The 17975-nt window shown below is 42.8% G+C and overlaps 1 protein-coding gene across 1 annotated transcript; it reads left to right on the forward strand.

Moving 5' to 3' along the window:
* The first annotated feature begins 201 nt into the window (after positions 1-201).
* LOC105381056 (nuclear factor related to kappa-B-binding protein) lies at positions 202-17019 on the forward strand. The gene is made up of 23 exons (XM_048627501.1): positions 202-261; positions 500-934; positions 1026-1328; positions 1628-1744; positions 1994-2373; positions 2444-2562; positions 3206-3442; positions 3815-3927; positions 5272-5387; positions 5835-5951; positions 6395-6568; positions 6900-7046; positions 7334-7499; positions 7958-8713; positions 9014-9121; positions 9438-9536; positions 10094-10193; positions 13441-13508; positions 13660-14382; positions 14628-14898; positions 15223-15278; positions 15376-15426; positions 16536-17019. Exons 1-23 carry the CDS (start codon positions 202-204, stop codon positions 16668-16670), a joined length of 4851 nt encoding a protein of 1616 aa, XP_048483458.1. The 3' UTR covers positions 16671-17019.
* The last annotated feature ends 956 nt before the right edge of the window (positions 17020-17975 follow it).

Here is a 17975-nt window from a genome sequence, read left to right on the forward strand (position 1 = left end):
ACTATAACTGGCCACAGTCCTTATTTTCAGACTGCCTTTTGAATAAAAACTCAGAAGAATAACGATCTTGTTGAATAATATAAAGGAGATTTTCTAGCATTTAGTTAAAAGTAGAACACAGCACATTGATAAAGTTTTTTTATAAATGTTGCTATATGAAAAATTTACCATAGACAAAATTATTTGGGATCTTGAGCAAAAATGTCGCTGTGTTTGGCTGTCAAGCTATTTTCTCATCGTAATGTGCCGTTCTGGCGCATAGTATGTATGAAACCTCGCGATTTGGCGTGTGCGTTCTATTTTATTCTCGACAACACTTGACGCCAATTTGAAATACTTCATGGCTCGCAGTTCGATTTTTCGACACAACATTGCTCCGGTTTTTCGTAAACATTACTCGAAACAAAGCGGAAAACAAGTGCACTCGGTGGAAAATTGCTAATAACGCGACGGGAAAGGGAAGATATTACATCATTGAAGCTTTACTAGTGGGCAATAGTGTGTGTACCCCACCATGGAGTCGGACCAGAGCTACAGCGGTGACAGCAACAGCTCATCGGGCAGTTCCAGCGACAGTTCCGACGGCGAGGAGGAGGTCCTGGAGCCCGTGCGCATCCTCGGACACACGCTCGAGCTGCCCCAGGACCTCTGCGAGGACTACGGAGTCTTCAAAGAATTCTTCTCCATGAAAACCTGGGAGGCCCTAGATGACAAACACAGGGAACACCTGAAAGCTTTTCTACCAAAATTTCCCGACAACCAAGAGGAAGAACAAGAGAAAACATTGAAAATGCTGTTCAACCGGGAACCCTTCCACTTCACATCTCCACTCAATGACTTCTACAACAACTTGAGGCAAGGCAACTACAGGCCAGATATAGCTAAAATGAAAAAGTTTCTACTGAAGGCTAGAGCTAAGCAGCAGAGGCATAAGGTATTGTATAAGTAATACAATCATTGTATTGTGTAAACAAACCATTGGAACCTTTCACTGAATAAACAACATAAACATTAATTTATTACAGATAAAATCTTATTATGCCAAACTGCTCCCAGAGCTGTTAATATCAAGAGAGCGATTGTTGGCGGTGGCCCGGGCAGCTCCGCCGGGCCCTGTCCCTGGCCTCCCACCATTACCTCCAAAACCCTCTACTAAAAACAACTACAGGCCTCCTCATGTAAGAGCAAGACAGAGGTACTTTGAAGAGCTGGCGGCTATCCGAGGAGAGGTTGGGGGTGATGTGTCTGATGATGAGAATTATCCAGAAGGTCCTCCGAGCCAGCCCGGACGGAAGAGGAGCCGGCCATCTGCTGCTCATCCACTGCAGGTATAATGTATTAAATTTAAAAATAGTTTAAATGGTTTAAGGAGCTATTCCCTAGAAAAGAAAATAAATATAATAACTCATTCACTAAGTAGATGGTGAATATTGGATCTAACTGTTGGTCCAGTACCTACTGGATTTTATTTACAGTTACTGCAATCATTTGTGCATTATAAGTCTAGATTTTGTCCAAGAGATAGTTATTACTGTGTTTGTTATGAAGTTGTAAAGACATCATTGTGTAATATGTGTGCACTGTGTAACTTACAATACTTATAACAATACAATATTATCAATTTCAGGGTGCAGATGGTAACATTTCTGGAACTCTAGGAGGTCATGACTCGTCATCTCTGAACTCTATGGAGTGTTTGAAGAATGTTCTGGCAGCCCACAGAGCTAGGAGACAGTTTAGAGAGGTACAGTTCCAAAATGATATTTTAAAATTATCTGAAATGGAAAATGGAAAAATATAAAAAATGTGTTGTAAAAGCCAACACAAACATGGTCATTGCAGCATTCACAGATTGGTTCTTGACAAAAGTTGTTTAGAATGACTTCTTCCTATGACCCTAAAAACAGTTTGTGAACATTCTCAAATTTTGGTTACAATTTAATAAATGTATTTGTGTATAAATATTTTAATTATGTAATAATATGTTTTCCAGAATCATCCAGAGCTCAACACGGCAGGCATAACATTAGACGACATAAAGCAAAGAGTTGCTTTAGTAAATGGTACAAAGAAACTCATGTTTGGAGGACAGAAATCTGACACCCCAACACAGAAAGTAAGGCGAGCGCCAAAGAAAGAAAACACAAAATCTAAAGCAGACCCAAAGACCACTAAGATCAAGGAAGAAATAGAAACTGTAGAGAATAAGCCACTACTGCCAAATATTAAGATTAAATGTGAGCAAGAGGAATCTGATTCGGAAAGCTCGTCGTTTGTTGATCCGGTGACAAGCCCTCCACCTAAAAGATCTAAATCACCAGAAGTAGAAATCAAGCAAGAAGTGGTTGATATCAAATATCCAGACAACACAAAGTATGCTGATGTTTTGTTTACTATTGTTGTTAATTCATTGGTAGTGTCAATAAAATGTGCTTTATTTCAGTATCAAGTATGTGGATCGCAAGGTGGACACTGCCATCAAACAAGAGCCTCAGGATAATGGCCCTAATTCGAAACACATACAAGCTGTGCCTATCAAATTGGAAGACTTGGATGGAATTGGTAAGATTCTTACAAGACCCACAACACGGAAATTCCAAACTTTTGGCTTTTGGGAAACCTTTCATTCCATGGTATGATGGTATTTTCTAGACAGCATGATTTTATCACACCCAAATATTATTATGTTTTATCCAGACATTGAAGCGTCCGTAGTCGAGCGGGCCTCAGTGATCGTAACTGATCGCTGAGGTTAAGCAACAACTGACACGGTCAGCCATTGGATGGGTGACCAATTTCAAGTGGTGCTTTTCTGGACGCTTCCGTGCGGACGGCACGTTAAGCCGTGGGTCCCGGTTGCTGCTTCGGCAGCAGTCGTTAAGCCTAGTCAGAGGCCTTTGGGCGGCTTGAAAACATCTGACAGTTGGGTTGCCCACTTACCCGACAACTCTCTCAGCACAAGCTTGCTTGTGTTGGGGTCCACCAACCCGCACTTGGGCAGCGTGGTGGACTAGGCCTAAACCCTTCCTTCATTGGAAGGAGACCCGTGCCCCAGCAGTGGGGACGTAATGGGTCGTGATGATGATCCAGACATTGAAAATCGGGCTCTTATACTTTTGCTCTTGTTACGCCAGTCAAATAACACTATTAACCATCACCACTATTAACTACACACAACACTATTAACCATCACCATTCTCTTCAGACATGATGGCGCTACCAGTGGAGCTAGCCGACGAATCAGGGGACGTGATGGCGGCGGCCAACCAATCAGCGGACACGGACGAGTCGCTCACTGAGACGACATACGCCAACTTCCTCAGCCTAGTTCGTGCCTTGTTCCCGGCTCGCGCGGCGCATAGAGCGTCTAAAGCTCAGTTGAGGGCGAGGTGTCGCGCTGTGCTGAGGTCGCCGATTGCGCCGCTGAATACTTGGTATAGTTGTGAGTATTGTTTATCTTTGAAGGTTGCCAGCGGCCGCTACACGGGTTTGTTATCGATTTCGATAAACCCGTTTGGTGCGAGTTTCACCAATCACATTGAATCGCGATATATGTAGTTAAGTTTGTCTACGTCGATAACGAACCCGTGTAGCGACAGCTGTAAGGTAAAGCTCTTGGCAATAACGTATTCATTAATAACTTTTTTAAGTGAGGTTAATGAACACCTCACATTAGACCGCGTCGTTCATGTTGTAAACTTAACACATTTTGTGTTAAGTTTTCAACGACCGTTTATCACCGATGCGATCAGAGAACTACTAGAAGGTCTAACTAAATTAAGTACAATCTAATCATATATAATTTTGTTCCCAGTGTCGAATGACTGGTGCATAGAGCTGGACTCGGCGCTGGACTTCCTGGCGGGCGAGCGCGGGCCGCACCCCGACGACTTCGTGCCCTATCTGCAGTTCATACCTGAAACACAGGTAACACTATTATTCTCTTTATATCATATAGATATAGACTATCTAGTTTAAACTTGTTACGTATTCGATAGGCAGCAACAGAAAAACGAGAAGAACATTGTAAAAAAGCAGTACTAGAATCTCATGCAGATTGACTGCTAAAAACCGGCCAAGTGCGAGTCGGGCTCGCGCACAAAGGGTTCCGTAGCAGCAAAATTACAGTTAAATCAACCTATCTCAAAAACTATAAGAGATACTTTGATCAAACCAAAAATCGTTGAAAGAGTTAATTAGCATGCATCACCTCTATTTTTTTTAGAATTTTATACCCCGTAGTTATAAAAATAGAGGGGGGGGGACATACTTTTTACGACTTTGAGAGCTGATATCTCAAAAACCGTTCACTTTAAGAAAAATGTTTTTTAGAAAACTTTATATCATTTTAAAAGACCTTTCCATTGATACCCCACACGGGTATGTACATCGAAAAAAAAAATTTCATCCCTCAGTTACATGTATGGGGGGCCCCACCCCCAATTCTTTTTTTTACTATTTAGTGTCATATTTTTGTAGCGGTTCATACAACACATATTCCCATCAAATTTCATCACTGTAGTACTTATAGTTTCCGAGTAAATCGGCTGTGACAGACGGACAGACGGACATGACGAAACTATAAGGGTTCCGTTTTTGCCATTTTGGCTACGGAACCCTAAAAAAGGCTGAAGCGAAGGGCTACGCCTGAGAAAGAAAGCAACGTACATTTATTTGACACACAAAATGATACAAAACAACAACAACATACAGACAATAGTACTATACAAAACAAAGTAAGGTTGCTGTCCAAAGCGTCAAAGACACCAGTTGCCCGAGCACAGGATTCGATACCTCCGTTTACGTTGCGTATCGTCAAATGTCACTGTCAAAATGTAAGGCAAATTTGTTAGTTCCAAAAGTGGCATTTATTTTTTCCATGTTAGGTGGAATTTCACGAAACGCTAAACGTATTTAGTAGCCTGTCATGCGTCTGTCAGTTAGTACAAAATGTATTAAAAATTTGATTGAAATACGTTTAGCGTTTGGTAAAAGCGACCCTTCGTGTAGATTCGAAAATAGTATCGAATCCTATGCTCGCGCCTCATATTGTAAAACTTAGTAGCGTAGCGACATGAGCTTGCAACAGACCACGAATCGCATCGTCTTTGTATCTCTGTAAGCTACAATTTTCAGCCATAGTTCTAGAAACACAAATAACACAGCGACTCCCGCAGATGTACCAGAGGATAGGCTTAGGCGCTTTATGTAAGATTTACTTTTCAGCCATAGAAATACATAGAGACACAACTAACACAGCGTCCCCCGCAGATGTACCAGTGGATAGGCGCGGGGCGCGACTGCGACGCGATCCTGGGCCGGCTGTGCGAGCGCTGGCTGCGCGCTGTGTCGCCGCAGCCGCTCACTACCAACCTGCCCGCTCCCAGGTATGACAGTTGAAGCTTGTGTGTATGTATGTAAGCTGAAGGAGAAGCGAATTAATAATTGAGGCATATAAAATCCGGCAGTCTCCATACTTTTTAAACATGGTGATCTGTGTTATAAAGTCATTGTTTACCTTTCAATTTCCTTGTTCTGAATGAATTCTACTAATATTATAAAGGCAAAAGTTTGTGAGTGTGTATGTTTGTTACTTCTTCACGTCAATAATGAAACTTGGTAGGTATAGAGTTAGCTGACACCCTGGATTAACAGAAAGGCTACTTTTTATCGCGGAATTCCCACAGGAAAACTCGCGGGAACAGCTAAAAAATATTTTCCATCTAAGTTTTGCTACTACAAAAAGAAACGCCTTTCGCCAAAAAAAATGCTTTTCCAACATCTTGCTAGGTTGATTTCATATGATTCAATGAATGACCCCCCATTCCCGGCAGATACCCGACGACGCGGTCAGTGCGTGCGCCGTCGGCGGCCGAGGTGGCGGAGTTCCGCGCGCAGGAGCGCCGCCGGTTCAGCGCCGCCGGCAAGCCCTTCACCTACTCGCAGCTCGGGTAAATATGAATATTGATATACTTGCAACTTGGGTAACTATTCGTATTGAAATACTCGCAGCTTGGGTAACTATTCATATTGATATACTCGCAGCTTGGGTAACTATTTATATTGATATACTCGCAACTTTGGTTACTAAGTTTAGGACTTCTTATTTAATATTCCGTAATAGACTAGTTATAAACGGCATCAAACGTTTCACATAGACCCATTAGGGTAGAATTTTAGCAGTTACTTTGCCGTAATTCCGTTGCCGTTGGCAGGTGAATGTAGCCGTTATACTGAGCATCTTACATTATAAACTTATAATTATGGCCCGATTAACATACAGGTACATTTCCCAATCTCGGAAGTCGTGTCAAAAGCAGATACTTCCCTATACGCATCTAAACTCAGGGAATAGCCTAAAAACTCGTTTAAACCACTCCCCTCCCCTCCCCAGCTACCGCTCCGTAGTGGGCCCGTGCGCGCGCGCCCCCGCCGCCCCCAGCGCGCACGCCGGCCTACTGGCGACCCCGCGCCCGCGCCCCGCCTCCTTCCCCGCGCTGCTCCGCGACGCCCTGGCGCGCCTGCCCAACGGACAGGGCACGCGCCACGACATACTCACGCTGCTCAAGTGAGTATGCTCAACATGGTATACAGTATACAATATACATCGTGTCATATCGTATTTATGTACAAATGATTAGGGAGGATCCGGATCGGTGTAGCGCGCACCAACGGCGGCGGCACATAACACCCGCACCTCCAGCCTGAAGCCAGTCAAGACATCATAAGCACTATATCATCTGTACTGCAAATTTTAGTGGAATCACATCACTCAAAATCTGTCCATAATATAATATGTCATCATCATTGCACATAGGCTTCTCGCATAGCCATTCCATAGCCTGCTATGCTTCTTATTTTGATCTATATATATTTTTATATTGTTTCTTTATTCACAGGATGTCACAATACATAAGTGCGACGAACGACCAAGTGCTCCTGAACGCCGTGTCCTCAGCGCTAGACCGCATGCACTCGGCCAAGCGGGACCCCGTGGTCAAGTACGACCAGAGATCCGCCATATGGACGTATCTGCATCGGGATAGGTAAGAGAAATTAGAAATTCACTAGCTATTCTTAGCCCAGCGAAATATTTATTTTTGAGTCGCCAAATGGTAGGTACTTACTAATTTACCAATTCTTTCTTTTCCACCCAATGTGTACAACTTTTTAATTGTTAATTCTCCTAAGCTTAAGCATATTGTTTTAATGAAATCCTTATTCATTAGAAGCTCTTTAATTTATAGTATACTAAGCTATAGAAATATGGTATTGTCCTCTCACTTGAGGGTCAGCAGCAGCATCATCATTTAATATTGAAAAATGTGTCCAGGAGCGAAGAGGAATGGCTGAAGGCGACCAACCGTCGCGCCAGCAAGACGCCCCCGGCCAAGTCTGCGCCCCCCGCCCCCACTGGCACCGCCCCTGCAGTCACCGCCCCCGCGCCGCGCGAGCCGCCGCCCCCGCTCGCGCTGCCAGGGTCGCCGCCGCCGCCAGATGTGAGTGAAAAAGTTTTTTTTTAATAGTGCTTAGTTAAACCAGCTATCAGTACATTCAGTACTATCACATTCTTCTTCAGCCTATAGCAGGTCACTGCTGGACGTATGCCTCTGCCAAAGCACGCCACTGGATACGATCTATGACTTTCCGCATACAGTCATTACCACCCATCTTTCACAAGTCGTCACCCCATCTAGCCGGAGGAAGTCCTACAATACGTTTGCCTAGTCGCGGTCTCCACTCCAAATCCATCACATAAGCAATCGACAATCAGCCGCGGCGCTGCATTGTGTTGTGACACAATAAAAAGTATTAGTTATTTGAAAAATATTTATTGCTATTGTGTCGATGGTATTATGGTGACAAGATTGGGAAAATGAAGTGTAACAAAGCAAAAAACTACTATCCTATCTAAGTTTACTGTATTAATTATATTTTGCTTGAATTTTTTACCCAGATGGACATGGACGTGGCGGTGGAGGAGGTGATCGAGTCGCGCGACGCGTCCGACAGCGACGTGGACGTGGACGACAGCGGCGACGCGCCCCCGCACCTCTCCTCCGCACAACTACTGAGGCAGGCCACGCTCGCCACGCAACTCACACACGCCACGCAAGTCGTGCAACACGCCACGCAACTCGTGCAAAACAAGCCGAAAGGAAAGCTCGTGCCCGCCCCCAAGAAACCACCGCCCACGCCGCCGCCGATAAAGCAGAATGTAACGCCTAAAGCACAGCAGAAACCTAAAGTTCCTACCACCCCGACTACTAATGCTACGCTTAAACAAAATACTCCTACGCCGAAGGTAAATACACAGTCCCCGAAGCAGAAAGTTAGTCCAGTCCAGAAACAGAATCTCCAATCGCCTAAGCACACGGCTAAAGCCAATGCGCAAGCGAAGCCAATTCAAGCGGTGAAGCCGGCTGTAGTGCAGAACAAACCTCCGCCAGTCAAGGCGAATACGCCAACGCCGGCTCCGAAGCAAACACAGCCGGTTCCAGCCAAGCCGCAGCCGCCGAAGCCAGCCCAAGCCGCCGCCAAGACAGCTCAAGCCAGCAAGCCAGTGGCCCAGCCAGTGCCAGCCAAGCCCGCGCCAGCCCCGGTGGCTCCGCCCAAGTGTTCTCCGCTGCCCGCCGCCGCGCCGCCGCGGTCGCCGCTCATCAAGCAACGACCGCTGCTCAAAACTGCCGACCAGATCAAGGTTGAACCGGTGGTGAGTAACTAAATGTATAAATGATGATACAGATGAAGTAATGAGATTCCAACTTAAAATAATCAGCAAAGCCTGTAGGCGTAAAATGGCACGCAAGTTATGTAGCAAACGTAACAGTAAGGAACCTGTGCCCTGCTAAAATTTATTATTGCAAGTGCAACGAGATAGAGTCGTGGTTAGCGCGGCAGCCCTCAGAAAATTCCTATTTTGTGAGCTAGTTCTTTTGCTACGTATGCTATCAATGGGTCACATGCAAGACTAACTTCTAAAATATAAATTAACAACACACGTATATTTCAGATGGCAGTCCCCACTGCAATAAAACAAGAAGTGGTGTCAACGCCGTCGCCGCTGCCCGCCCCGCCAGCCCCCACCCCCGTCTCCATACAACAACAAATACAGAATAAGGTTAATTTTGATTATAGCATCACATTTAAGAGGGCTCATTAATTAAATTACAAGTGTATCATTTGTTGCTGTTAAAATAAATAAATAAAAATGATTATACTACGCTAAGTTCCGCACGACCTTTACATCAGTCGGAATTCCGGAATGAAATCGAGCTAGTGGCTTCATTAAACAATTCAATCTTTTCTCTATATAACAGTAACAGTAATACATCGTTCTCTTATGTCTGCTCTATTGGCACACGATGAAAAATCGTTGTTATGAATTTATTTCTTTAGTGTAGGTTTGTGACTTATGTAAATGTGCATTTTCCTAGTTGGCGCAAGCGTCTCAAGGCACGCGCTCACTGCTGATCCGACCGCCCGCCGTCGCCGCCGTGGTATCCACAGCGGCCGCGGCTACTGCCACTCCACAGGTTGGGTCAACTACATTGTTGTTTTTATCTCTATTTGCTATTAAAATGAGTTACACTCCCAATTATTACTATTGCCACCCCAAATTTCTCGTGGTCATTAGCTTGGCATAGCTTCTCGCTTTCACGTAAGTCGAAAGGAGTTGCATGTTAGTACATAATGTTTTCAATTACTATGAACCTTAATTTTAACACGAACTTTAAAAACAATATTGACGTGTCTCGTGTGTAGCCGTTTAACCAACTGGATGGCCTGTGGCTCTATGTATATCGTGATTGGCTTTTAACTAATTAGAAGAATGAGAACTAATCCTAATCCTAACTAATATTATAAATGCGAAAGTAACTGTGATGTCTGTCTGTCTAGCTGTCTGTCTTTCTGTCTGTTACTCTTTCAAGCCAAAACTACTGAACGGATTTGAATGAAATTTGGTATACATACGGTGTAAACCCTGGGAAAGAACATAGGCTACTTTTTATCCCGGAATTCCCACGGGAAAACTTTTTAAGGCGAAGCGAAGCGCGCGGGAACAGCTAGTAATGAATAAATCTGTCCCCAGGGTGTGGCGAGCGCGCGGCGCGGCGTGGTGCGCGTGCTGAGCCCGGCCGCGCCCGCCGCCGGCAAGTCGCTCATCTCACCCAGAGCACTGCTCACGCAGGGTAAGCAAGCATACGTGTTGATTACTGCACTACATCCCATTCCACAGGGAAAGACATCTGACAGAGCCCTTATTACATACGAATAAGGGTAGTTTTTGTTTGTATCAGATGTCTTTCCCCGTGGAATGGGATACTGAAAATTAAACAATGTGCAGAAGATACTTTTTAGGTACTGTGGAGGTGCGAATGAAATGTGTCAAGACTGTGCAAGACACGTTTATAAACCGCCATTTTGAGGCATAAATGTATTTCTGTTGTATGGAGCTGCAGTGATGGTTCATTATCACCGTCGGCCCGTAATCGTTCACTTTGTTCTGCATAGGCAACTCACAAAAAGCGTCACAACAGTCTGATCTCGGCTTGCTTGCTCGTGGTATTCTCTCGATGGTTGATTAATTAGTAGCTGGTATTACGGTTTATGTAATATCTTGCCACATGGAACATAAATGGCCTCACACCAAATAAATCAGAAGTGGAGGCATTTATAAACGTTAACCATATTGACATATTGCTGATCTCTGAAACTCACTTTAAAGAAAATACTATCTTTTCCATACCGAGATTTAATGTTTACCATACAAACCATCCAGATGGAACAGCACATGGTGGTACAGCTGTCCTAATAAAGTCATGCATCAAGCACTACCCATTGCCGTCATTCTGCACGGAACAAATACAGGCTAGTACTGTTGCTATTCAACAGAGAGGCGGATATCTCAATGTATCTTCTGTATATTGCCCTCCCAAGCACAAAATCGATGAATCGAGGTTTAAAGATTATCTTATTACCCTCGGCCCTCGCTTCATAGCTGGAGGTGACTGGAACGCGAAACACACTCACTGGGGATCTAGACTGATAACAACTCGAGGGAGAGAACTCAAAAAATCTATTGACAGTTTAAAATTAACTACACTGTCATCAAACGAACCAACTCACTGGCCAACAGACCCCAATAAGCGACCAGATCTCATTGATTTTTTTGTAATTCGCGGCTTGTCCACGTTACACCTTCAACCAGAATCAAGCCTAGATGGTTCATCTAATCACACGCCAGTAATTCTTACATCAAACACACCCATAACCAACCGCAAGTTTGCTGAAAGACTATACAATGAAAAGACAGACTGGGACGGTTTTCGAAACTACATAGAAGAAAACATAAATCTCAAAATGAAACTCAAAAACAGTGATGATATAGAAGTAGCGACAAGATACATAACCAACCTTATCCAAAATGCATGCTGGCGATTTACTCACTTTACTGAAAGAGTACACAAACAGTCCAAAAATCTATCGGCGTTAATAAAAAATATGATTCTTGAAAAAAGACGTCTTCGCAGAATATGGCATAACAGCCGACATCCAGACGACAAAACCGCCTTTAACAAAATGAGTCGTGAGCTAAAAGAACATATTACAGAACTAGAAAACAAAACATTCCAATCAAAACTAGAATCATTAACAGCGAAGGCAGATACAAACTATTCTCTATGGAAAGCCACCAAAAACTACAATAAACCTCATAATGTGAAACCACCGATACGGGATGAACTAAACCAGTGGGCGAGAACCTCCAAACAGAAGGCAGATGCATTCGCTGCACACCTCGCTGCAGTGTTCGTACCAAATCGGCCGGACCCCAGTCATGACGATCGCATCATAAATGAAACACTGAGCCATGAATTCCAACTCGAGCTACCAGTCAAGTCAGCTACTCCCTCCGAAGTAAGGAAAGAAATACGGAGACTGGAAAACGGGAAAGCACCAGGTTACGACCTCATTGACAAAAAAGTCCTTCTAGAGCTGCCTAAAAAGGCCATTGTATTCTTGACAGTGCTATTCAACAGAATATTCTATTTGGAATACTTCCCTAAGCACTGGAAAGTATCTCAAATCATTATGATACACAAATATGGAAAACCAGAAGATCAAGCTGCATCATACAGACCTATAAGCCTGCTGCCTATTATGTCTAAACTCCTGGAAAAGCTGATACTATCTAGAATAAGACCAATACTAGAAGGAAAAATTGTCCCGGAGCATCAATTTGGTTTTCGCCAACGCCACTCTACGGTGGAACAAGTGCATCGAGTGTGTGACAAAATAAGGAAATCACTAGAGCAAAGGGAATATTGTTCGTCTGCATTCCTAGATATCCAGCAAGCATTCGATAGAGTGTGGCACAAGGGCTTGCTATGCAAAATAAAGATGATGCTTCCACATAACTTTTTTGGCCTCCTGGAATCTTACCTGTCAGATAGATTGTTCCAGGTTAGAGAGTCTGATTGCACGTCAGGATTCTACGAACTAAAAGCCGGTGTTCCCCAAGGATCAGTACTTGGCCCCGTGCTCTACACAATTTACACAGCTGATCTGCCTGAAACACCTGGAGTCACTACAGCAACATTTGCAGATGACACTGCCCTGTTAGCGAGTGACCGAGACCCCATTGTTGCATCAGAAAAACTGCAAGAAGCACTGGACAGTATTGACCTGTGGCTTAAAACATGGAGGATTAGTGCAAGCGCGTCCAAATCCACTCACATAACTTTCACTCTTCGAAAAGAAAACTGCCCACCAGTCTCTCTTGGAAACCAGATACTTCCTCACAAAGATAGTGTTAAATACCTAGGAATGCAACTGGACCGTAAGCTACTATGGAATAAACACATAAAAGCCAAAAGGGATGAGGTGAACAAAAAATTTAAAAGCCTATACTGGCTACTTGGCAAGAACTCTAAGCTGTCCTTGGATAATAAACTCCTTGTGTATAACACTATCATCAAGCCGATATGGACCTATGGGATACAGCTGTGGGGCTCTGCTTCAATATCCAATATCAACATCATACAACGAGCCCAAAATGCTATCCTAAAGAGTGTGTCAAATGCACCCTGGTTTTTGACTACAAATGAGCTGCATGATAATCTTCAAATGACTACAGTGAAAGAGGAAATAAAGAGATTTGAAAAGTCATACAAGGATCGGCTAGTGAACCATCCAAACCCACTGGCTACACAACTTCTCCAGCCAAGCTACACAAAGCGCCTAAAAAGACGATGCATATTAAATATAAAAGAAAGGCAGTAGCCTAATAAACAAATGAAGTTTTCCTTGATGAAGGACTACTTCAATACAGTGAGTTTATGGACAACTCATCTGCTTATAACCAAGGGGTTGATTGCAGATAACATTACAAAAAAAAAAAAAAAAAAAAAAAAAAAATGTAATATCTTGTTTTTACAGGCAACACACCGGTGGCGAAGAAACGTGCGCCCACGCAAGTCGCTTCTTCTGTTGCTGCGGTCTCGCAGGTACGAACAGTTATCCACTATCCTCACACCATAGTAATAACTTGGTTTGATTTGACTTTATAGACATTTAATCTGAAGTTCTACGTTTTTTAAAGTAACCTGTACCTATTAGTATGCTTACACGATAATGAGTATTGCAATGCAATTCCAGAGCACGATAGTGGCGATATCGACCGCGGCGTCCCCCGCGCCGGCGCGCACGGTGCAGCTCGGGGCTCGCACCGTCCAGCTCGCGCCGCAGACGGTGACCCTCCCCGCCGGGGGGCAGCTGTCGGCCCTGCAGCTCTCCGCCCTACAACTTGCCCAGAGCGTGCGATTACCCAGCGGCCAGACCGTGCAGCTCGCCCACCCTCGCGCCCCCCACCCCGCCCCAAGACCCAAGCTCGCCGGACAAACCGTACAAATAGCCGGCCAGAGCGTGCAACTCACAGGACACACGGTCAAACTACCCAGCGGGCAGAGCGTGCAAGTCGCCGGACAAAGTGTGCAGTTGCCGAGCGGGCAAACAGTGCAATTGGCGGGACAGAATATACAAACAGTGCAATTGGGACAGAATGTGTTGACGAACGCGCAAAGTGGGCAAAGTGTGCAAAGTGTTCAGTTAGGCGCGCAAACAGTACAAATAGGTGGGCAGACTGTGCAGTTGGCTGGCGGGCAAACAGTGCAGTTGCCCAGCGGGCAGACGCTCCAGTTGCCTAGCGGGCAAACCGTGCAGTTGTCCAGCGGGCAGACCATACAGTTGTCTGGGCAGACCGTGCAAATCGCGAGCCAGGCGCAGGCGCAGAAGGCTGTGACGCAACACTTGGTGAGGACTCAGGCGCCAAGCGATAAGACTGCTCAGCCTATTGTGGCTAAATTACTTACAAACGCACAGGTAAGCACAGTATACTTTTACCATTATATCAGATTTAAACAATTCTAGATATAAATTTAAACAAGTCTAGTGAGTGTAGATCACGTGTAGATACTTATGTTCCGCTCAATATGCGAAAGGATCCGGACACGTACACGATTAATATCAACAAACTAATACTATGACTCCTCAAAGAAACTGTTACATTACCTTGTTATTACAACCCCTTTTTCTGACACCCTTAAAATTTTATCTAACACCCACAGGGTCAAATGATATCACTAGAAGGAATGATGAGCGGCGCGCGAACGCTGCAACTGTCAAACGTGCGGCCTCAGGGGCAGAAGACTCTACAAGCGGTGCAGGGCATAGGCGGAGTGAGGGTGGTCCAGGCCGGGGCCCGGATGACCAGGCCACTCATACTCACTGCGGCTAAGCCACTGCATAATATTATACTGCAGCAAGATGGCAACGCGATAAGAGTTACATCTAGTGGTGGATCGAGTTCAACGCAGGCTATTGTGCTTAGTAATATTGGTAAGTTCTATTTTATTTAAATCTATGGAGGAGCAGACTTTAAATTTGCCAAGGGTGGGGTTGATAGGGGGCTAGCACCTTGTCTTTCAGTGGAATATAATGGGTTGTGGTGTAGAGGTTGTCCACTTTTATAATGCTCATTCAGTGTATAATGTTGCTGATGCTTCTCTATAAGATTCAATTGACACGTCAGCGTCAGTGGGGGAGAATCCTTTCCTACGTCCCATATAATGCTGCTTATACACTAGACTTTCAATTGAGTCACAAAGCATAGATGATAATGCATGGAGTTATAGTAATGAATGTATTGTATTTATTTCGCAGGTTCCCAAACAGTCACGACTCCTACAAACACTACGCCAGTTCTCAAACTGCAACAGGTCAGTACCATGTTCATACAAGATATTTTTAAACAAATAAAACAACACAAACCCTGTTTACTTTACATGAAAACTACATACATTGTGTAAATTTTAGGTGAGTGCGTTACAACAAGTAAAACTACCGCAGGGGATTAAAATACAACAGGTGACCATTTGAAATACATGCATGGTTTGGAAACGCTAGTAAAATATATACGATTCACTATTATGTAGATACTAAAGCTTGGACTGATGCACCTAATATTAAACACACGTGTGATGGACTTACTGTTACTACCTATACAAGTATACATATTTATTGCTATAGATATACACATAATTTCTAAGCATTACACTTCTTATTATAAAGCTTTTTTGGATTTCATACCTCTAAAAGAACAAACTGAACCCATATATGGGATCATTTTGATGTTCGGCGGTTTGTCAAGTTTGTTTATTGGGCCTCTTACGATATCAGGTTGAAATTTAAACCACATCTTCAATATAAGAACGGTATATAAAAACGGAAATGCGAACTAAACTTTATACCTACTTTATAAATGTACACATCTGCATCTGCTAATATCAAAATAATGTAGGTACTTATATGCTTGCTTGAAGGTAATGGGGGAATGACTTTATTATTGAACTTCCTAATTATCCTTATTTTAGATTTCCTTCGAACACATTCCTAAATATTTTGTATAGGTTTTGTTGGTGACAGAAAACTAAGTTAAACTATAACTACGAAACAGCTGGTTGATATTAGGAAATGCTAATATTGGTTCCTATTCTCTTAATTGGTTCGTTCCTGAGGTATTATAAAAATGTTAGGATAGGGCTACAATATAAAAATTACGACCGGCTCTACGCTCAAGAAATTAATTAAATTAAATTTGCTTTGCATTACCTATAATATTATTCATTTTTACTCAGCTTTGCATTGAGACATGCAACTTAGGAAATGCCTTTGCGGAATTTCCAACATTTTCCAATTGATGATATACTTACCTATCTATTTCTTATATTAAACTGCAGCATGTAAAACATTAATAAACATTACAAAGATTAACCCCCTTATTCATAGAGAAGTTACAAAACGTTTTAACTAATAAACTGTTTTGTCCCTCTCCAACAAAGAACAATTTGTTCTTTGACAGACAAAACACAAAACAGTTTATCAGTTAAAACGTTTTGTAACTTCTCTATGAATAAGGGGGTAAATCTTAAAGTAGTTATTAAAACCTGTAGTAATAACTATCGTTATATTTACAGGGAGGGTCAGCAGTGTCGGTGCCGACGTCGGGCGGCGCGGTGCGGAGCGTGCTGATGGACGGTCAGCAACTGAAGCTGGTCGGAGGCAGGCACGTGCTAGCGCGGCTGTTGAGGCCCAACCTACCGCCGCAGTAACGTATGCTGTTACACGTTTATGAAAATTTCGGTGATTTTGTAATACATATAATAATATACTTATATAGGTATATTTTGTATGCTGAAGCTGATAGAGTTGTATGTGGCGCTGGGCGGTACGCATGATGTAAATGAAATGGTGATATTGTCAAGCCCGGCACTTATGTATTTAACTTGTTTTTCACAGCAAAGTACGTACCATTTTCCAGTCCTAATTGATACATTTGATATAGTGAAAAGCATTTTATTGCTGCTGGAATTAGGACTAATATCAACTGCAATGCTATGAACACTTTAGACCAGTTGAAAACCGATTTGTTCGTCCACGGTGTCATGTTAAACTGAAGTCAAACTAATCAAACTATACTTTTCCACCCCCCAAGGAGCCTGTGATTTAGTTGAGATTACAATTGCTACCCTAGTTTTATATCATATTCACCTTTTATACAAAATACTGTGGCTCCGTTAGAACCTAAATGCAGACGAACAATAAAGCAAACGCATTTAAAATTATGATGGATGCTTGACAATAACAATTACTTATTAATTATTACTCAAAAGCTGAATGGTTGATTGAACATTGCACAATAGTCTGACGGCTTTGCCGGATTCTACGCAAAGATTTATTTATACCTGTCTTGAAATGATCTGACAATTGATCAACAGGTTAGAGTGTGCTTGTGTGGACACTCAAGCTTTTCTATGAATTGTTTTCTTCAGAAGTGGATAAGTTAAAGAAGTATGTAAATGAGTTTTATGTTGATAACAAAGTGCAAAAATGTAACTAGTTTTACTGTATAGTAATGTAATACACGTAGTTTTAAAACTTTTGTATTTTATGGTACGTATTAAGTAAGTGAGATAATAGTTTTAAAAACGTATTGTCTGATTATTTCTGATAGTAAAGGCTAGACTATTATTTCAAAGACGTATGTGAGCGCATATTAAATTAACGATACTTACTTTCAAATTTAATTTCCTACTCTCACATCTATGCCCGGTCACGAGATAACGACGTATTAAAAATTAAACGATACCTTTGTATTGAAAATGTGTTTAGGTCAAGTACAGTCAGCTGCATAAATAGCTATACACTTTTGTCAAACTCACAAACTGACAAATTCGTTCTTTAAAACATTGACGGTTCGTTAATACTTATAATCTTTATTGATTTTGTAAAGGTTTAAATTTTCTCTTTAATGGGTTATTTTTATTACACTACTTACTCGAGAGTGCGATTTTTGTGAAACCAGTATTAAATGATGTAGCTTTGTTGTTAATGTTAGCCCAGGTAACTTTTATTTC

The sequence above is a fragment of the Plutella xylostella genome, chromosome 18 (genome assembly GCF_932276165.1).
Source record: "Plutella xylostella chromosome 18, ilPluXylo3.1, whole genome shotgun sequence".
NCBI classification, from domain to species: domain Eukaryota; kingdom Metazoa; phylum Arthropoda; class Insecta; order Lepidoptera; family Plutellidae; genus Plutella; species Plutella xylostella.